General features: G+C 34.3%; 1 protein-coding gene across 1 annotated transcript in view; it reads right to left on the bottom strand.

The window, feature by feature from the left end:
* Positions 1-23,173, bottom strand: part of MMP16 (matrix metallopeptidase 16) — a 165,198-nt gene that overhangs the window by 24,758 nt on the left and 117,267 nt on the right. The window contains exons 5-6 of the mRNA XM_065751879.1: positions 12,500-12,661; positions 9,917-10,134 (exon numbers count right to left, since the gene is read on the bottom strand). Coding sequence (XP_065607951.1) covers positions 9,917-10,134; positions 12,500-12,661 — 380 coding nt within the window. The remainder of the gene's footprint in view (positions 1-9,916; positions 10,135-12,499; positions 12,662-23,173) is intronic.

Here is a 23,173-nt window from a genome sequence, read left to right as displayed (position 1 = left end):
CCCAGCCTTCTGCTGGACTCCCTCAAGCAGTTCCCTGACTTTATTGAACTGAAGAGCCCAGAACTGGACCCAGTACTCCAGAGGTGACCTTACCAGGGGAGGGTAGATGAGAAAGGTAACTTCTCTTGACCTGTTGGCCATGCTCCTCTAAATATATACCATTGGTCTTAGCCACAAGTGCACACTATTGGGCTCATAGTCGCTGCTAGCTCAAATATTTGGTTAATATTTTATTTTGAAATGTGTCCTCATTTTGTTTCTGATCTATTCTCATAAGTAAATGGTGATTTAAATATATGATTTTTTTAATTCTTTCCATCTTATTCAAATATCTATTTTATATCTTCATTATTATTTTTTCAGCATTTTATAAAACGTTTTGATGCATATCCATCTGTTCTATTTTTCCTATGTAGATAGTAGCAATGACATTTATGCATTTCTTTGTATACATTAACCTTTCCAGATACCTTGAAACAATCAAAATCTATAAGTATACACAATACTTTCAGTTCAAGGAAAAGCTACTACGTAAAATACTTTTAAATTATGCCACTGAGCCTTTGATTACCATCAGCAGATGGATGATGCTAGTATGACAATAAAAACAAAATTCAGCATTCTCAGAGACATATAACAACACAATGGGTTGATTTGTACCTTTTGTGAGAGATTACCAAATACAATGTCATTATCATATACTCAAAGAGCACTTAACTTTTCCTGGAAACTCATCTACACCAGAACTTTTCCATTTAACCTATTTCAACTACAAGCCTAACAGTGCCAGACCTTCCAGTATAGTGCAACTGGAGATTATAGGCCCCAGTTTAATGGCTTTTCTGATGTGTTCCAAAGCATATGAATGGCCACAAATCAAGTACGAGTCATATCACTAATTCTGTATTACTGCCAACGAGATTACTCAGTTAAAGGGAAAAACAAAAAATAAAAAACAAAAACAGCCTTTTGATTTCTCTGTTCTGAACTGGATTCAGCATTTCAGTTCATTTTGATTTCATCCAAACTAAAAAAGACTTTGACTCCATAAAATGTTCCCAATGCCATATGATGATGATTCAATATGAACAAACAAACAGCCAGTCATAAAAGAAACATAATAAAAACCTCTGAAGACATTAAATCTAGGCTTGCAGCCAGGAATCCCTGGAATGCTCCCATTCTCTCTAATGCCCTACAAGTTACAGCACATGTACATGAAGTTCTGTACAAAACTTTTAATCCAATGAACATCAAGCCTTAAAAGAGCTGCTGTCTATTCCCCCAGTAGTTATTGCACTTGGAGTCTACAAAACACTCTGTAATCATCTTGCACCCAATTCTTTTGCTTGTACCCCTGGGGGGTTTGCATATAAGTCAAGGAGTTTCACGACTTCATGGATTATTATATATCATAGTAAAACAAGAAACTGGGCATTTTTAAGCAATAAAAATAATAATAAAATTGCCATCAAAAATGAAAAAATATCCCCGTCTTGAGGAAAAAATGTGTCCTGATAAAGTATATGTTATATTTAAACTAGAAATATTCTTACAGTTGTTTCTCAAATGACAAAGAAGTATCACATTTGCATTAAAACACATGCCTCTATATAATGTTAATCAAAAAAGGGATTACTGATAGCTCCATCTTTCAAACCATGTAGGCATATAGTAGAGGATAAAGAATGAAAAGGTTTAATTTCTTGTATAACAGCATGAGGGGAAGATGTCTGCTTTGCAGTAGCTGTTCTTGTCCTTACAAATCATAGCATACAACTGAGTTGGACTAGAGCTTGTGTTTCTGTGAGGCTTGCATTTATATAGGCTGTGTCAACACATTACCATGTTTCTTGGAAATACTATAGAATATATGCTGAATATGTTTAAATGAGTCTCAGATTTTCTAGTTAAAAACACATACTTTTTGGTACTTCTCTTACACTACATTCTCCTTACAGTGCTATGGGAAACTAAATAACCAGCACTCTTAATGACAGTTTGCTAGCTTTAATCTGGCAAATATTTGAGCCTCTCTTCTACTTTAGAACTTATGAACTTATGAACTTAAATCTCATTGATAGTAATTTTGCAACTTTCTTCATCACTGAAGTCATCACTGGTATTGCATGCCATACTCTCCACTTTGAATTTATTCAAACTATCAAACTTCGCCATTTCATCTCATTAAGAAAAAGAGGGTCAGTAATCTTGGACTATCTTTTCCCTTTAAATCAAGTTGTAATCAGGATTTGAAAACCTACCAATAGATAGGATATTGGCATTAAAGTATTCTCAGGATTCTGTTCCCATCTGCACAATATTCATAGTATTGCTATACTGTCTTAACAACAACAGCATAGATCTTACAAAGCAAATATCTTCCAGATAAGACCAAGCATACTGCCTGTATGCTCCTGTAGAAAATTTAAGGTTATTTCTCCACATTTCTTTCAATTTGTTTTTGCTGTTTATCATGGACTATGAGAAGAAAATAAGAAATATTTGTTTTTTCTGTGCTTCTATTTTTCAATGTAACTTTTATTTCTTCATGATTTCAGAATCAAATTTTATCTATTTCTTATCAGTATGAAATTGTTAGCTCCACATTTGTAAGGAATAGCATAAAAGTAATATAAAATGGCCCAGGACAGACTTAGCCTTGCCTGGTCAGAAGAGATCAACCATTCTAATGAAATCAGTATAACTGGATTTTCTCTACCTGTCTGTCCTTATCACTTTACCACATGTAATATCACCGACTGCCTGAAGATTGAGCAGATTACACATTTTTCTGAGTCACTGGTCTTTTCTCAAATACCAAAAATGCCATGAAGAACAAGTCTTTATTTTTTCCCTCCATGTACAGGGATTGATTCAGTATGGAACGTAGGCTATGGGCCAAAATAACCAAAAATTCACTAAGAATGCAAGAGATAGTATGACTTGATTTGTCAAAGTTTCTAGATGCTCACACAGAAAACACTGAAGTGAAACAGAGAAATGATGACCAAACCATAGCCATAAATTACTCACTCCTATTTTCTTTAACTCAGCAAGCTATCACTGCCAAATCAAGGAGACTGGAAAAGTCCAAACAGAACATAAAAGGATTCACTCAGTAAAAAATAATTTTCACCCACACGAGTAAAACTTTTACACCATTACATGTCTGGGAGATCATTTATCAGGATTTCCAGAAACATTAAGATACTAGGTCTCTTCTATAATATGCTTTTATTGTTGCAAAAAAAAAAAAAAAAAATCCCAACCTCAAAGACTAGTTATTGTAATTAAACAGTTGAGGAGACAAGGACTCTGAGACAGATTGAAACAAACTAGCTAAATAAATATTTGGACTGAAATAACAAGGAGTTTTTTTAAATCGTGAAATGGCTTTCACAAGAAAGAAGCAGCATCAAAAGTAACCACAGGACAAGGAATATGATTCTTCTCCTATGTTCTCCTTTCACGAGACCCCATTTGAAGTATTGCATTCAGCTCCAGGGCTCTTAGCATAAGAAGGACGTGGACCTGTGAATGCAGAGGAGAGCCACAAAGATGATGAGTAGGCTGGAACATCTCTCCTATGAAGAAAGGATGGAGGAGTTATGTTCAGTCTGCAGAAGGCTTTGGGGAGACCTTGTACTAACCCTCCACTGCTTAAAGGAGCCTGCAGGAAAGATCAGGAGGAACTTTTTATAAGTGTAATTACAGTATAAGGGGTACTGGCTTTAATATAAAAGAGGGCAAATTAGATACTAAGAAGGAAGTATTCAGTGTGAGGGTGACAAGGCAATGGAACAGGCTGCCCAGAGGAGTTGTAGATACCGCATCCATGGTCATGGTCAGTTGGACAGGGCTTTGGGCAACCATTGTAAAACTGAGCAATCTATGTAAAGATTTCCCTGCCCATTAGCAGGGAAGTTGGAACCAGGTGATCTCTGAAGGTCTATTCCAACCCAACCATTCTATGATGCTATGATTCTATGAACTGAGATAGAGAGGTCCACACAAATCACTGGAAAAGAGCAAGGTGTATGGAACAGGGTAAAACCAAACTCAGCTTTTAAAATTATACATGGATTTAATACAGTCTTCTTATAAGTCATTCTTTCATGTTGCTTAGGAAGTGAATGAACCAGTAAGCTCTTATAAGCTGATAACTTATGAAAATAGGGAAGATATGATGTGAGGAACTGTTTAGAGGAGTTTTATTTTGGATTCAAGCCACTGAACAGCTATGATACTAATATATGCTGTTTGATCTCAGTTTAATGCTTGTGATCTGTGAAACTGTGCTGACAAGAAGAACAAAAAATATATCTGGGTACCAGATCTGGCTTTGACTGCCATGCTGCATTGCTAAGCAAATCTTGCCCACAGAAGTGGCAGAATTAGAAAAAGACTGCAGAGGATTCCACTGTAGTCTGTGAGTGAACAGGCTATTCTTGAAGTGATCCAGCATTGATATTGACAGAAATGACCAAAGGGGAAAACAGACCATGGAGAGTCTCACATCCAGCAAAGATCAGCCAACAACAACCACTGAGACAAAAAATACATAAAAATGATTGATATTTGATTGTCTTCGCGTGATAGTGGAATTAGATCATAAAAGAATTGAAGGACTTTCTAACAGTGAATATGTGATAACATAAATATGATTACAGATCATCTAGGAGTTTACAGCTTAGAGCACTAAATGTCTGCAAAGGCTCTATCATGGTAAGACTGAGAAAAAACACTGCTAGGGAGATGGGAAAGCACTGAACTCTTTTGTCAAGTACACTGTTTGATCTAATAATACAGTCTGTTTTCCTTGGTGAAGATAATCTTATTGGAGAAATGTGTTTTAAATCATTACTTTAAACTGTTCCTGCTCTATTTCAATTTATAGACTGGGACAAGCAGTATGATCAAGTTTGATATTATATAGCAAAGCAGTTTTTGATTACATATGCTTAATATGACAAGATAATGTGCTGTTTACTGTGATATTTTTCCTAACCCCTGCTGATGATCTCCCTGTTCTGTCAAAGGTATTTAAGTGGTGAAATCTTAATTCTATAATGATCAATAGAATTTTTTCCCATTACTTTTAACTGGGACAAGAATTCATTCCATGGGCAAAGAAGACCACACTTCAAAATTATTAATTGATGATTTAAAGAAAGGAAGAAAATACATAATTTTATCTGCTATAATTTTCTTTTATTTCAGTAGATTTTCAAATTTTGAGTAATGCTTCATGGATTTGCTAAAAAAACAAGTACATGGATATCACTCAATTATTTAAGACTTCAGCTGCTTAGTATTGCAGGACTTTGCACAAGAAACAACTAATGTAGGGGAACAAATTAGATTATATTTTTTAATCTGTACTAAACTTCTGTGTTGTTGATCCTTAACCTCTTGAATAGGCAATAAATAAAAAAAGTAAATGAATAATTAAAACACAAATACTTCTTGAATATAAAGCCTTAGCTGTAAATCTAAATTAAGGAAATATTTCCAAGACTGGTCAATATCACTGATTGGAAAAGCTTACATTGCAAGTCATTACAACAGTTTCCCAGAATCTTTACCTAAATTAGTTGAAAGATCACAATTTTGTCTACCAAGAAATTGTAATTAATCTTTGTGCTTGAAGTGTTTCTGCAGTTATTCTCTTTGGTTTCATTATGATGTAGCCCCAATTAAAAAGTATTGGTAGTACTACAAGATAACACTTGCTGGTGGTACAGAATTGAAGATATACCTCCTTGTAATTTTAGATTACTCATTGCTGTGAGATTTTGCAATTATTTTTCTGTCAATAATGCTTTTTTTTTGTGATCCTTATGCCAGTGAAATTTTTTTCATCAGTTCAGTCAAACACTGAATACCTGAAAATAGGCAAGGGAGAGTTTGTTTAGTGCAAGATGGTGTAGGCAATTACACGTTAACAACATGCTAACATCACTTGCATTGAATTAAAGCACTGAGTGGTACACCATCAAGGGGCCTGCAGTCAAAGACACCATGTCTAAGGGACAACTGCCCTTCAGAAAAATCTGAACTACATTTCTAATGGAACTGTTTGGCCTCAGAGGACAGACTGTATCTAATTAAAAGCAAAGCACATATGACAGACATGAGAGGAGCTCAGTACCATCTGGTTTGATGCTGATCAAATCCTTTTACACCACATCGTTTGCCAATGAAAACAAAGCCTTCTTTGAAAAAATATTACTCGTCCGTCTGACAAATCTAAAGCCCTGTTGAAGATACTGAGTCATGCACTCTTCTAAGGTTACATTTTGCAATAGGCCAGTACATGAATAATATGAGAATTATTAGCCAGATAGTACAGATTGTTACTGTAACTGATTATTAATCAGTTCAAGTTGTTTATGAGTTTCAATAACATAGAAATACATTACACTTGCAATCTTGTAAATAAATCTGTAATAATATATGTAATTCTTTATACCTTTCTATAGTATATATATATATGAATGTAGGTTACTAAGTTCTGGATAATAAGTGCCGCTATGACTGGCTTCCCATTTTTTAGAGGAACCGTGATCAAGACAATTATATTCAAAGATGAGAGGGAGGGGTGGGGTTTAATGGTACTATTACAACTTAATTGCTTTGCTTTTGTATTTACCAGTAATGATACATGAAAAACAATTTCTATTTATTTCATTTCTCCAAAACCACAAAGATTTTATCATGTTGCTAGAATTACCACTTTATCAAAGCGATGGCAAAACAAACAAACAAACAAATAAATAAAAGAAGGACACCTGTAAATTCATTTTCCCTTTAAGTTTACTGTTATTCAGTATTGCTCTGCTTATATCTATCTGAGAATATCAGATACTCTTAAACCCACAAAATTCATCAATTTTACTGAGTACAGAAATTGTCTCTAATATTTCAATACACTTAAGTATACCTAACAGTTCAACTGTCAAAAAAAGCAGTCTTCTAGAAATTAAGATTATTTGTCATCTACTACAGTGCTTCTCTGTTATCTTCTTGGGCTTCAGTTTTAGGTTTAAAGTAGAATTTATTCAGAGGGCTTGCATTCTTCAACTCTATGTTCCCAAGCAGTTTCAAGGCTATTTAAACAAATTGTATATCTGATCTTGAGACTGTCCCATGAGATAAAAATATTCAGTATTTTCCTGTTGAAATTTGTACAGAACACACATACCATTCAGAAGGCAGTAAGATTTGCAACTACACTGACATTACAAACCTGTGTATAAAAAGGGAGAAAGCAAAGGATATGACTAGCCTCCAACTTTATAAATTTTAATTAATCTGGGAACTATCCTGAAATAATTCTTCCACTGGAGGTCATAACTCTTCTTTAATTGTTTCCACCTGGTACAGTACTACCATCAATCCCCACTTTTTCTCGACCTCTCTGTACCTGGCTCTCAGCCCATCTCTCCTGTCTTCCCAGACTTTATACTAGCATTAAGGGGCAAGACTAAGGAGGTTGATCTTTTCTGTTGTGTTGGAGCACAGAACTCACTGCTTCTCTTTCTCCATTGCTGTATGCTTTCCCTGAATTCATTCCTTATTTCAGTTTACACATTTTTTGAAAATGAATTCCTGTCCTTCTGATACATCTTGATGTGCTGAGCTTTCACTTATAACCTGCTCTCCCTCTCCCTGAAGTCTGAAAAGTAGAAAAATATGAACAATCTCTGACTTTTCCAATTTCCTCTTTTTCATGCTCCCTCCATGATCTTTCCCATGCAAAAAACAACCAAACCAAACCAAACCAAACCAAACCAAACCACCCACCAGATAAATCAAAACACCAGAACACAAAAAAAAGAACCAAAAATACATCCACAAAGGTAACTGCTTTAGTAGGCCAAAGTCTTCCATAGGAAATTTTTTTTTAACTGGAAGGTTAGAACCTACCAATGCAAGCATTCAAAGACACTCAGACTGCAAAGTCAGGATTTTTATACTTAACTAAATCCTATTGCTTAGCATGCTACCCCAAGTTGTGCCTTGTCATGCTACCAGATACTCTGATTTTTTTAAATGTACTGTAGGACCCTTAAAAAAATGTATCTGGATAAATTTAATCTTTTTCTTCCCTTCCCAACACCTTACTTTTAAGAAAGCCACAACCTTATTTTGGATCTAAACATAAAACTTGTACACACTCTGACACTGGTTGTTTCTGTCTAATAATATTTGTCATTTTTTTCCTTATTTTGGTGTGGATCTTGGAGTTTTATACAGAACATAAAGGCAGTTTGCACACTAGTAAGCACATAAGTGATACAGTAAACATAAAATGTTAGGCCAATAAGCAGATAACACTTTTTGAAGAAAATACAGTATTTTCACTCAGGATCGCACAAAGAGTGGTCAGTAATGATGGCCAGTATATTTTTCCAGGAATACAGACTTGGCTACACAGGAAATTTTGTGTTTGTGGCATAAAATTTCACTATTTATTGATTTATGTCTAACATAAATGACAGTATTTTCTGTTGCTCTTGAGGTGGATGATATGATAGTAGGTAGTTTAATATCCTGTTTAATATCAAGTTAGAAAATTAGATTCTTTCTTAACCTGTGAGTTTCAGTCATAAAAAGACTGACAGTTCAGGACTATCTTGAGTTTGAAGATATAACATCTATCCAAATAAAATCCCAGGGATGGAAAGATCCTTAGATCTTCATGGGAAAAACAAACAAACAGACAAAAAAAAAAAAAACCAAAAAAAAAACCCCAGAACATTCATGCCCATTGAGTTGTGAAGTTAGTTCAATAAATTTGAATGAATTTGTGCAAGGCTATCAATAAATATGTTTTTGAGGCATGCTAAAGACAGTAAAAGCCCAGGTAGTACTGCTATAGAGGTTTATATGGAGCAATAATGTATATAAAAAGAAAATATATTAAGGGGGAAATGGATCCCAGAAAGATCAATGAAAACCATTGGACTTAAAGCTTCCTGTTTTAGGACAAATTAGTATGTGCTTCTACTATTGTAGAGGAAAAAACTGCAATCCATTTATATTGAATCATGTCACAGATTTACAAAATAAAAGGTTCTACACTTCCTACTGCTTAAGCATGTTTGCCACACAAATAGTTCAAAGTAATAGATTATACTGTTGCACGTTCTCAGAACATTTGCACAGCAATACCTGTCAGCAAATTAAGGCAGTGAATAATAAGGACTCCATAATTATTTTTCAACATCAATTGTTTTCTGGAAACTATATTGCAGATCATTCTCCTAAAATAGCTTTGATGTTCATGAGCCTTAGCAAAGACCTATCAAAAGACTACTTTTCAGTTCAGTTTGTTTAGTTCAGTTTGTTGGATATACTATATTTATCAGTTTAGAGTAGAATACAAATGGAAATATACAGTGATACAACTGCAGTAAAATTTTTGTACTGTTGTGACAAAGATATTGCTTAGGTTCTTCCTTAGTCCTTTTTAAATGACTGACCTCATTGTAAAATTAAATTTTTATCTCCAGGCAAAACAAGAACAAAATAAAAGTAAAGACATACAATATCTACTGTATGTCTGGACATGGCTGTTTTCCCAACAGAGTCATTCTTACCACCTCCTACTTATGAGCTGAGTTATGCTTTTTTAATCTCTTCATAACATGCAGCATTTATTTACCTTTACATTTTGAGGCATTACAGTTTCTGCTGACATGGGTATTTTCCCAATTTAGAATATTACAGCAGCTGTCTGCTAGACGTTTAAGCCATGTGTATATTTACTTTTTAATTTCTTTCTCAAACTTTCTAACTGTGAGAGGGCTGGGAAAGTGGAGTCATGGTGAATGAGAGTTTGCTTAAAAAAAAAAAAAAAAGAATTGTAGACACTTGATGTAACACAGAAAAATTCACAGCCTCCTACCTTGAAAACAAACATTTCCCGACGAAGAATAGCCAAAGTGTTGAAGTTCCCATCACAGATGTTAGGCTTGGCCCCAGGATAGGAAGGTTTGTCACCAGTGGGTGGCCGGGGAGGCTTAGGTTGTCTGTCATTTTTCCGTGGATCTGCTGGAGGGATTGAACGATGTGGTGGCACTGTTGGCAAAGGTCTTGTTGGTGGTGGGATCCTGTCAGGTGGACCTTAAGAAACGGCAGCAAGATGTAATTTATATGCCTATCAGTGACATTCCAAGAAGAAATTATAAATGAATAAATAAAATTAAAAAAGATATGTAGTAAAAAACCTCCAGAGGAGTGGAAGGGAAATGAAAAAAGTGACCCAGCTCTCTCATGCTGTTATAATGAAGGTGTGCTTTAGAAAAAAAAAAAAAAAAAGCATTAATGATGAAGAAAATAATTATTTTTCACTATTCAGTTTCATCCTTCCAAAAATCTGTGAAGGATGCACTTCTCACCATCATTTCAGATAAGAAGTAATTCATTACACGTTCCAACTGAATAAGAATTTTTGAGACTGAATTGTCTATTTCATGAATTATTTCTAAATTTCTATTTCTAAAATGAAAACATAACTGTCTAGTATTTTAAAAATATTTTAATTCTTGCAAATACAGGGATTGATGGCAGATAAAATAACTATCCCACTCAGTTTCTCTATTCCAAAATCAAATGGCCTTCCTAAGCAGGTGCTTTTTATAATCCTAATAACATACTGCTTTACTTTCATTTCAATATGTCCTTCACTTTCTACATTGATTGCTACTTTTACTCATGTTTTCTATGTAAAAAGAGAAAGTTTCCATTAGATCAGTGATATTTCTGGAAACAAGATGAACATGCTAATTTGGCTTATTCTATTTATCTCTGTATTTATCTTCATTTAAAAACAACATCAATTCTTATTTTAAAATATAAACATAAACCAGGTTCAGAAAGGCAATTGAACAGTAAGAGAACCCTAAAACTGAATAAATGTCCTTTGAATTTATGATATTTATTCACAATAAGCATATTTTTTAGAGAACAATATTGACTATGTAAGGAAATTGTAAACTCCCCAAATGGTTGTCATCCCATTTATTAAGACATTTATTTCATTCACAGTTTTGAAGTTTGTGGCATTTATAATTCACAGTTAATAATGGTGTTTTGAGGAAGATTGCAGATCATTGTAATTATTTTAATAGGTGTGACATTTTTGTTGTGGCATATGATTCCCATTCTTCTTTTGATTTAAAGAGAGCAAAGGAATCAGTGTGCAGTAGCACGCTGAAAAGACTGTAACCCCAAATCAAAGTTTTAATATGCTATTTGCTAGTGATGTCAGATGTTATTTCCCAGGGGTAACACACTTCTACTAATGTATAGCCCACAGCTGTTAGAGCTTAGTGGTTAGTTTTTGGCAAAGTATTGTTGTCTAGCCTTTAAGTCTAGACTATCATCTTATGAGGTCATGAGAAACAACCTTCCTTTTATCTAATCACAGAAAAAAAACAACAAAAAAACTTGGTAAGCCAATTGTTTTGAAATTACTATTTAAGCTTTATGAAAACATGTATCAGTGCTTACTAATGTGATATTTTAAAAGCTTGTTAATGTAAAACAGTGGCAGGAAGGTTCTAATAAGCAGTACAGTTATTCTCCACCAACATAGGTGTCATCCAAAGCAGTAAAGAGAAGCAAGGAATGACCCTAGTAATATTCACTTCAGCTTTTAAATTGAAAATAACTGTGAGCACAAAATTAAATCTCATAATGGGGGAATATTAAACAAGGTAGGTCCAAATTATACATATTAAATGTATCGCAAAAATAGACTATACAGATATCTCAATATAGACAGAGACAGTTTTGTTTTTTTTCACTGTAGGAAAGAGAAAATATATATTAAAACAAACAAATCAAACAACAACAATAAAAAACCCTGTATAGAGACAAATGTCTACAGAATCAGAGTCTTTAAATCAGGAACACAGTTATGGCTTTGGAAATGTAAGAAGAAATAATGCATGAATTCATTTTAGATTCAGCCTATAGGTGGAATAAAGTTATTGTCTTTGTTTGGTTTACAATTTTCAGTTACTTTGCCTTCTCAAGTTCTTTCAGAATTTATTTCTATACTTACTACAAGGAAGGGTTTTCTGGACCTCAGAATTGATCTATTCAGGGAACTATTTAATATTATTATCAGTAATTTGATAACTAAGAAGTAGTCATTTCGTACTATGGAAATAAGCTCCCAATGGTTAAAGCTTGCATGTTTTAATATTTTAAAAGACATCAGGATCCTTTTGCAGATATTTTCTTTATGGTCTTTTAAAATGCTTAAGATTACCATTCCAACTGAGTGCAAATTTGAATGCAAATTGTGAATAGTGAGAAATCGAAAGAGCTTCACCATAATCTTTGTCCTTTACAGCAAGAAGGCTTTTGGGATAGCAAGTCAGCCCCAGAGATTTTTTTTTTTAAGAGATGGTATGAAAAGGAGGTTCTCAAAAACATTCTTAAGTGAAAATGTTAAGTTTTGTAATTAAATATGATATACCGTATATCTTCTGAATGCCCTGTAAATCATCATTAGGTAGTTTGAAGTTGTCAGTTTCCATATACTGATAAAATGGAGCCATAATTGCTGTGGGATCATTAGAGTGCTCCAAGCCCAGAGCATGCCCCAGTTCGTGCACAGCAACTAGAAACAGATCATTTCCTATGGAGAGAAGAAAGAGAAACAGTCTTTGAAACTGTAAGCATAATAAAAGACATAACACAAGTAGAGGACTCTTCACTTTAAAGACATTTACACTGAATTTGAATTTTACTCATTGATACTTAACAGTGAATCATGAAGGCAAAGTGGCAGCAAAGGTAACATTTTTTTTTTTATTGTTAATTCTTCTTGTTGTAACATATTACCTACGATGCTCCTATGGATAGCACAAGTGTGTTCATTTATTTAACTGATGCATATAGTTAGGACAGCATTCAAGTGCCATAGCTGGCATAGAGTCTTGTGTACAACTTTAGACACAGGTTTACGGTGTAATTAGCCTAAGTGAAAATGCCTGCATCAAGACATAGCTCCAAAAAGTAAATATACCTGCTGTGCATAGTTAACTTTGTAAACAGAGGGCTACCTATGTGGGACAAACCCTACAGGGAACTTAGTCATTCAAATGCTTGCAGGCAGGCCCCTGCTGATTATTTGTATGTCGTCCACTTCTGAATCACTATAACTGAAATCTCAATGAGGAAAATGTGGATGTCTTGCTATCCTTCTCTAAGTAGAATGCCCATACTTGTTTTATTGTGTAATCACCTTGTATTTTTAAATCCTTAAATATTAGAACTTTTTGATTTATACAGACCTAAACATTAAATTATCATACTAATGTTACCGACTCATTGCACACTTTTGTTTTTCCCTTCCTAAAATCCACATTTAATTTTTATTACAAGCTATTGAAAAATTAAAATAAATAAATAAATTAAATTAAATTAAAAAGTGTCACAAGATTTACCATAGAGTAAACTCTGTGTCAGTGCAACTATTTCTATAAAAGTTTCAGAGTTAGACCTCTACGGTATTCATTTTGGCTACTTTTATTCTATCATATCATTCTATGAGTCTTTTGTACAGAATCTGTCTGCAGTCAACCTGTAATATAATGAGACTTTGGAAAATATAAAAACAACTGTTTTACATCAGAAGAAAGATTCTAGTGACTCGGAGATTGTTCACATCCAGGGTATTGCTCATTTTCATTACCTAGGGACAGTTGGAATCATTCAGAAGTGAGTTCCTTCCTGACTGACATAAGAGTTTTTTTAGATGACCATCTTATGCTGGACTTTTAGAAGGCTGGACTGTTGTAGTAGGCGTGGCTGGGACACTGGGATGTTACGTGACAGGAACTCCCCAGCTCTGAGATTGATTAATGACTCATGCTTTGGGGCGTAGACGATGATAGATATATGTATATAAGGAGCTGCCATGCCTTATAAAGGCCATTTTCTACTTCTCCATATTGGTGTCTATGTGGAAGTGACCCTAGCATGAAAAGATCGTTAGCCCTCAGCGGTCCAATCTTCAGGAACGGAGACAACACTGGACATAAGTGAAAGGAGTCCTACCCTTAGTAGGTAGTTTCATGTTGAAATGCTTTTATAGGTGGTGAAAAAGTTATAGTGAAGTAGCCCACTTTGTGGACTAGTAGAGAGCTGTATACTAGGATGAAAAAATATTCAACGTTTACTCTTATTCTATGTTTTGTACATTCTCTGGAGGTAGATAGTTATTCCACTGCTAGCACTGGAATTCTAAGTATTACTACAATATAATAATAATAATGATAAACCTTGGATTTTGGAAATATGCATATGTATTAATTTGTAGAACTTTGAATACACAGTTGACAACATCTCAATTTTTCAAGTATTTTCTCTTGCTGACACAAAGAAATAAACGTTCTCCCAGGTATGTATGAAAAGAGAAACACTTGACAGTAGATGTCTTCATGATATACGGAGCCATGCTGATGTTAGTAAAATAAACGTCTGATTGAAAACATGGAAACAGTCACAGCTAAAACTCTGTTCTTAGTTAACAGTCTTTTAATGTCTTTCTGATTCTTAATCCAGAAATATGACATCTAAATGCTTATGCTCTTTTATCAGAATAACTGTGCAGAAAAAAAAAAATCATATCTTTCAAAAATTAATATGACATAATATGCATTCAGAAATGAGAAGAGTTTATCCTATCATTCATAATTATGTGGTTTTCAGATTAAAGACTTTCTCAACTGTCCATATATATTGGATGCAGTTCTTTATATAGCAAAGAAGATTTTCAGTGCACTGCTGTAATAGTTTTGAGGAGCTTGACTGTCCCTGACAGGAATATTTTTGATACCTGAATTTGCCCTTCTACATCCAGCCAAAACTGATCTTGACATTATCTCATATGAATAATGCACAGCTTCTGTAGTTAACCTCAGCATTATAAGTGATACAGGAGCAACTCTGTAAAGGTTTTCATTCACTTATAATGGAACAATTAAAATCCCTTAATAATGATAACTTAAGATGAAAAGACAAGGGGGAAGAAGATGTTACTGTGCTATAACCATTATAATATGATAAGGCTCACAATTCTTTTGATGAAAGTGTTTCAACACAAGTTTATTAGAATGAATTAGATCCTTTTGTGGCACTAAATCGTATATGTAAGACTGAACTTCTTTTTGCTCCTCACATGTGGTGAAAAGCTAATTTCCTCTGTGACCTTGGTTTCTATCTCCATAATTAAGAATATTAACAAGTCTAAGTCTTTGTATTAAGAAGTAAACTAACAAGTTGCACACAGTATTTAATGAACCACTTTCATATGGCTTGAAATTGATAATATTTGATTCTACCACAAGGTTAGGCTGGTCAATATAAATAAATTAAAGAGCGTTTTACACGTGATATTCAACTCTGCTGTTGAACGTGAGGGACTGGGAGGTGAACTTACAACAATTTCTGAAATTTCACAAAACCATTCTTAATAAAACAGCCTTGGAAGAGTCTACTTCATCTCTCTGATTGTACTAGTTATGTAATGCACGAATGATCGATACATTCTTTGGTTCTTTGTCACCACCGTGTCCTTATATAGATCTCCAGGAATTCCTATAACTTTTTCCATGCTGACCTTGAAGATCCTTGAATTACATAGTGAAAGGTAAATAAATAAAACACACTGTAATCTACCAGCATATGTTCTTTCCAGGATTATATGTAATGTTTGTATGGCAAAGAACCTCCAGATTAAAAGCAGATTCTAAGCAATAATGGGACTACATAAGAGAACAGGTGTTACACAAGTGGTGGCCATTTATCTTTCTTCCTATGTCTTTTTGGTGGAGTGATTATGAAAGAATAAAATAATAAATATTCAGCATCTGCTTGCCACTACCCTCCTCTTCCCCCCAAACCCCCCAACTTAGTTAAAACCTAAACCCAAAATAGCAAAAGTGATAATTTCCATCTTCTGCAATGCAACTTGTAGACATCAGGGGAGCTATAAAATGAGGTAAACCAGAGACAGAGCAGCCCTTGGAGGAAGCACATAAGGAGGAAAGGAAGAAGGTCACAGGAAAATGCTGTGAGAATAATATTCTTGCCTGCGGTGACAGAGTAATTTAACAGGGAACATATTTTCTACTTATAGTCAAATAGACCCATTATTCATAATAATTTCCATCAAGAGTCCTGATTGTCTCCAGGGCATCCTGACTTAAAACTGGCCCAAATAACTCAGTGCAGTTGAAACTGAGATTTAAACCAGTTCAAGATGTGTTGCATGAGACCACTGTAGGTTAAGACTCACTTCTGGCTTAGTTTCTATCCCTTGTCTCTTTCATATAATCCAGTTTCTACACTTCAGCAATAATTACTCAGACCCTCTTTGATTTTGAGAGCAGACTTGCCTTGAGCACAACAGTGTTACTACTACCACTGAGAGTGCTCCTTCTTTCTCTCCATACTGCAAAGTAGATAACAGATACAGTTCCTTGGTCAGTGTTCAGAGAAAGATGAAGTGTACAGACAAGTGGATATCCATACCAGCTCTGACTAACTTTGTTACTGTATTGGTATTGGGTATTGTTTTTAAACATTTTCAGTCCCTGCCACTGAAAGAGAGTCACAAATGATTCTGTATATCTATATATATTATCCAAGTAAAAACATATATTTCAGTCTACTTGTTAAAATGAAGCACCATCTCAAAAACTTTAAAAAGTCATGAGTAACAGTTAAACTACATACAGCTATGATGGCTTTTAAACTAAAAGTTGCTACTTCAGGATATACAGTGGTGAATATTCATTCTGATAGTCTCAGTTACATCTTGTTATATTTATCCACAGGGTAGTAGAGAAATATTTCAAAATATATTTCATAAGTATTAAATATCTGCATCTCTGTTATTATGTTATTAGTATAGGGATTTAGAATAGACAGGGTATAGGCTCAAACAGATTGTGATTGTTTTTCTTATTTTATCTCAGGTTTGATTTCACAAGGAAAAAAAAATACTGCGTGTAAGGAACTAAGGCAGAATGATTATTTTTATACTGGCACTTTTCTCTGAGGCTATAAACTATTTTAGGCACTAAATCTGCCTGACTTTACAATCACTGCCCAAACTCGAGAATATAAATATGTATTAATATATCAAATATTCAACAGCCAACACTGGAACATGGTGTATGGAGAAACCTTTTTCTGTAGCTAATATATACACTATTTTTCATGACTACAGAGAAAAAAAAAAAAGCTAATGTGTTTGTCCACAGCAAGCTATTATTAAATACGAGTTATGGATATATTATTTCTTGTTTTAATTGGTATATGAGTTTAATTTAGAAAATTAATGCCCTAATGACTTAGCAACCCTTAGATTAATCTCTTGAACATCTTTTTGATGTAGCACTAAGTGACACCCAAGGGTTTGTCACTTGGTTCTTCTTGGCATGAGACAGTAACTGCTACAATACACTGTGAGCTCAAGTGTTCTCAGTGGTTTAAATGCCATGTAACCTAAATTTTGAAGACTTCCACATTCAGAGAAATACAGAAAGAATCTGGAAGCTGAAATTAATAAGAACAAATTGGAAAACTATCAAAGTATTTCATACAAGGACAAACACTGTTTTGCCCATTTTTGCAAAGATTATCCTACTTAATTTTTCACATGATGCAGATAGAAGATTTCAGATTAAATCCATATGAATCTGAAATGTTCATCTGTACTTCTGTTACAAATCTGTTATGAACAAGCCAGTACCCCAAAATCAACTTTGCAGCTTATCAGAAAATATTACATGAACTTGTCTGAAGAATGTACACTCTGCATTTCCATTACTCTCTTCACTCATTCCAATGACTTGCTAAACAAAAGCTGCTAATCCAAACTTGCTGAAAAGCTGCAAAATTTTGAATAAAATTCTTATGGTGCATAGCATACAGAAAAGTTGTATGTCTTTGTTATTATTTCCAGACAGTACAGAATTTTGAATGTGATATTTCAGCAGTCAGTGTTAAGATTCTTTCTGCGACCTTATTGCAATACAGTATATACATTATGTATGCATTTACATGAACACAGTATATGCATGCTACACAGAGAGCGTACATGATCCTAAATATAAACCAAGGGCATACTCTTACCCAAATGAAAATGCTGTTTCCCAGCCTAAAAAATCATCTCCCATTGCTCAATGCTATCTTAAACTTTTATCAGACATTGCAAACATGTTGTTTTATGGTTATATGAGAAAAAAAATGTGAAAAGCAAGAGCTGAGATGATGTAGTATCTTTGAGAAAAGAGTGAAATTTTTGTTTGTTTTTCAAATACATATTATACAGTGTATTCAATTTCTATATAAATTTAATGCACTTATTTAATGCACACAGTGTATTTTCAACAACTATTTTTCAGTATCTACACAGTTAGCCATTTTTCCACTGTCATAAAAGTGATAAACAAATGTGTTACTTTCACTTTGTTATTATAAATATTAATACATACACCAAATTATTTGCAAATTGTTTCACTGATCTAAGTCATTTAGACAAGCAATAAACAAGCAGTTTATTATACACAAAGCATGTGCTAATATACTCTGGGTGTAATTTTGTATACCTGTACTGACATGCGTATTTCTTTTAAAAATATTCTATTTTAAATAGACCAAGAGATTAGTGTGAAATTTAAACATGCTAGTTTGTTATTTGGCAAGGGAATATTCCTATAGGCAGGACTGTCTTAGTGACTCAGTCAGTGAACAGTGCTGAGGTTTGTTAAGGACATGTGAGTTATGTATGCCCCCTCAGGCAGTATTGTACCAGTTCTGCAAATTTTGGGCATAATATAGTGAGTAACTTCTTTGAATGGAGTCCACATTCTTTTATCATACAGATCAGCTTCTGCTTTAGAAGGCAAGACATGCAGAAGATAAGAATTTCTGGTTTATTACCTATAGTCTAGGTAGATTGCTCTGAAAGTAATGCCCTCTATTTATTTCCATGGAAACTCTGACTGATACAGAAAGAAAAATGCATTATTTCATAGAGTAAATTGACTGCTACAAAACAGTTTTTTTCAACATTCATCACCACTAGCTATGCATTTTCACCAGCTATGACCAAGAGCCTGCATGCTGCACTCATGAAAATCTGTACCAGAACAGGTGACCCACTGTTGTCGCCACTGCTGAAATGCAGCACCCACTGCCTCACTGTTAACAGCCACTGTTTGATTTTCATCAGTCTTCAGAAAGCATTGATTAAAATCAATCGGTGCCACTTTTTCAGTGACACATCTTAGCTTCATCTGCACTTCCATGTCAGACTGCCTCTTTGCTGCCATCTTGTATATAGTAAAAACACATCATGGAGTATCGGTAGGAAGGTCCAAGCTCTGCTGCCATGCTACCAACATCCACCTCTGACATCATGGGCCAACATAAAATAGGAGGCTAAGTTGCTAAATACTCTATTTTCCCAATGATCTCAATGCTGCTCATACTGTTGCAATCTAATCTATTAATAATCTTTACTGTCCTCACTTTTTTTTTTTTAGTTGTTTCTGTAAGGACAGTAAGCTAACTCTTTTCTGAGGCCGTGAGAATGTATACTGGGACCAAAGGTCTGGATACAAGCAAGATATTAAATAAGAGTGTGTATCACACGTTTTTCAGCTTCTTCCAATTTCATGTCCTTGAGGGTCATTCATGTGAAGGAAATGGACAAATTCCTACCACTGGTTGGTAAAGGACAAAATCCACCCACTGGGTTAGTGCAGATAAAAATAAAAGGGCTTTAATTGTGATCGAGTCCCTGTTAAAATCAAATTCTTGCCTCTGACAACAAATGTAGAATTTGACTTTAAGCCTCTCAGCTGAAATGATGGCGTGTTAACACTGTGACTGCTTTTGTATTGCAGAGATACTCTTTTTTTCTCCATTTCCCCTAATGTCCTTTGCATCCTACTATAAAGAAAAATATGTGTAATTACTAGGAGGAAGGTCAAAGTCATGCTGTCAATACTCACAATAATGTAACTTGCCACGGGGCAGAGATCTGCAAGGGTCCTACAGATCACTGAAACAGCCAGAATAGGAAGATGTAGAATTTAATTTATATATAAGGGTTGTGTTGGCTCTCCACAGAGATAATTTTGTACCCAGTTTCAGTTAAACCACTAAAAGCAATTATATTATCCTCTAATTTCATTCACACTAAAGGAATCAAAACCAGGTTATTATTCCTATCTGCTTAACTCATCTATACAACATTTAGATTTTTTTAAAGATGAAGTGACATAGCATTGCATATTTATTTGGGAATTTTATATGAACAGTTCATTGTCATTTTAGTAGCTTCTGCATATGCATTAAAAAAATACGATATAATTTTCTATATTTTTTTTTCTTGGTTAGATGGTAACAGAACTGGGATTTTAGAATCTTAATTGGCAAAATGATTAGTAAAAGGAAAAAAGTCATTAAAAATTCTCTGATCTGAGAAGCAAATATGTTTTCTGAGAAGCCTGTAGACTTCAAAGGGAAACTTGATCCAAGCATATATCATATTTTAAATTGAGGCAATGTTAAGCTGGAGATCATAAAAATGGGAAAAGTGACAGAAAGACAAATCTACTTTGTTAATATTTGCTCATATGAAATGTTATAACCTAATAGATACATCTGTTATTATCCATATCTATATACACATTTAGTTTACTTCAGATAGAGGAACAAGTGGAGGCACATGGAGAATGATGTCACTTTGGCAGCAGTGAGTCTTGCCATCAGCATAGAGATACCTCAGAACCTGCTGTGCAGGGCAGTCTCCAGGATTAAAGCTCACAGAGGTGCTGGAGAGGCTTGAATGCAGGGATGACAGATGGACCAGAGCCTGACTGTGTGCCATCTGTCCCAGCACACCTTCTCTTCTGCTTGTAAGGAGGTCAGCTAGACTTAAGACAATGGTCCCACAGCTGATCTACCACATCCTACACTCAAGTCTGGAACCATTACCTTCCCCCTGTTTAGCCACCATGGCCAGCCAGCCCTGTTAGTAACACAAGTGGTCATTAAGAATACAAACCAGCTAAGAACTGTCTCCTGGTATACACAGCAGCCATTAGATCTTTATGAAGCTTAGGCTGTAACATTTTTACAGTTTCTTCTAATACTGCTAGATGGAATAAAACTAGTAACATTAATCCTATGCAATATTACTTCCATAGCTTCAGTTTTCTGAGTACACAGTGATGATTGTCTTAATTCCTCCTACTTTGCATCAGTTCACAAACTGCATCAGTAGAAAGGAGCTATGTATTATTCTTATAGCAAATGAAAGTAAATACATGTTTACATATTACAATATTACCAGCAATGCATTCAAAATGTAAGCAGGGCAATTCTTTCACATGTTAACAAATTTAGACTATTAGAAGAGTGTTTGCTGTCCCACCATAGGAGAAGGTGCACTGGTAATCACTTTTTCTAAGTGTAATACTGAACCATTCCCAAATCAGACATCTGTGCTGAGTAGAGAGATTTATTTGTACCCCAAATGGTGCTATTATTTGAAATTAGTTATCACTTCAGTTCTTCTCATCTGAAATTGCATGGCTTCAACACTGCAGGCAATATATCTCTCCTTTCACTACAAAGGGACTCCATGAGATTAATTCAGACATAAATATCAACTTTGGGTCAGATTGATTCCCCTCTGCTGAAGTCTGCTGGCTTCTGACTTTAGTTTTTTCTTACATTTAAGCCCATGGCAAAACATTAATTATAAAAATACAAGTTACAGATTTAATTATTCTGTGAACAAAATCAGGAAACATTCATCATTTATTTGTGCTATGCTCAAACTTGTCTGCTACAACAAAACATTTTGCACAAATCAATCTTTTTCTTTTAATTTAACTCATTCTTTTTGATCTTTCTGTTTCATCTTTTTCCCAACCAGATATCTCAGCTGTAGATGTTGCCAGGTACCAGTGTTAGCTGCTCAGCATTTTTTGAAACCCAAGCCTCTTATGAAGTCTAAATATAGATTAAAAAAAAAAAAAACAGACCACAGGAACATATGATTTGAGCATTTTTAAGCAAAAAATTGTCAAGGTAAAGCACGAATTAGTCTCTGGATTGGAGAACACAGACATGTGGAAGTCTTTCATTAGAAAATCACACAATACTTTTTGTAAATTTATATATAATATTTCTTTATGTTTTAGGATTAGCTTACACTGTACTTTTGCAACAGCAATCTGTTAATATTTTGCCTAACAGATAAAGAAGTATATGTTTATTATAAATTTCTTGTCTCATTCTCTCAGGAAAATATTACATTTTCCATGGTAATTGGGAATGTGATTTTTCAAATTCCATTTAACCCTGAAAATGTAGGGAAGAGAAGTCAGCACAGTAATGATATCCTATAGAAGATCTGTGGGGAAAAATTCAAGTTTCCAAAAGCTGCTGTCTTGCAGAAAAGGTGTCTGTGGATCACGTGAGAATTGGGGTGCCAAGACCAATGCCTATTTCAAATAACAGAACTTTCTGTTTGTCAGACAATTTGAGGGTCACAGATAGTTCTCTTTCCTAAAATTATTTCTACTACTGCCTTAGACTGATATAAATATATTTTCTAGCTTTTTTTTTTACTATTATTTTCTATGTGTGGCAATTTATTTGCAAACATAAAGGTGACCTAGCATGTTTAAGAGTACAAATTTTTACAAGCTTTACTTGGCAGGTAATCTTAGCAGTTCCCACTCATAAACTATGTGCAAGGTGTTATGTGGTTATGAAAACAATCACGAAGAGGCTAACACACATTTTCTATATGCACTCATTCAAAATACATTCATCTGCCTGAAAAAAATAAAATCCTTGACAGTGACCTTTTGAAGCAAACTGAAGGAAAAACTAATAATAATAATCATGGAAATATCAGAAGCTTTAACATATTTTTAATTTCTATGCATTTTTTCAACTAAATTTCCCCATAATGGGTCATAATTCTTAACATAATAATACAGATGCCTAGTCCAATGAATCCAGCTTGGGAAGACATTAATAATGTCTAATCTTCATTATTATGTAGTTATATAATAGAGACAAAGATCTCTTTGGAAAAAAAAAAGGA

The sequence above is a fragment of the Cyrtonyx montezumae genome, unplaced genomic scaffold, assembly GCF_038088225.1.
Source record: "Cyrtonyx montezumae isolate F1298 unplaced genomic scaffold, pur_monq_1.0 scaffold_8, whole genome shotgun sequence".
Classification (NCBI taxonomy): domain Eukaryota; kingdom Metazoa; phylum Chordata; class Aves; order Galliformes; family Odontophoridae; genus Cyrtonyx; species Cyrtonyx montezumae.
This window is presented reverse-complemented; position numbering and strand designations above follow the sequence as displayed.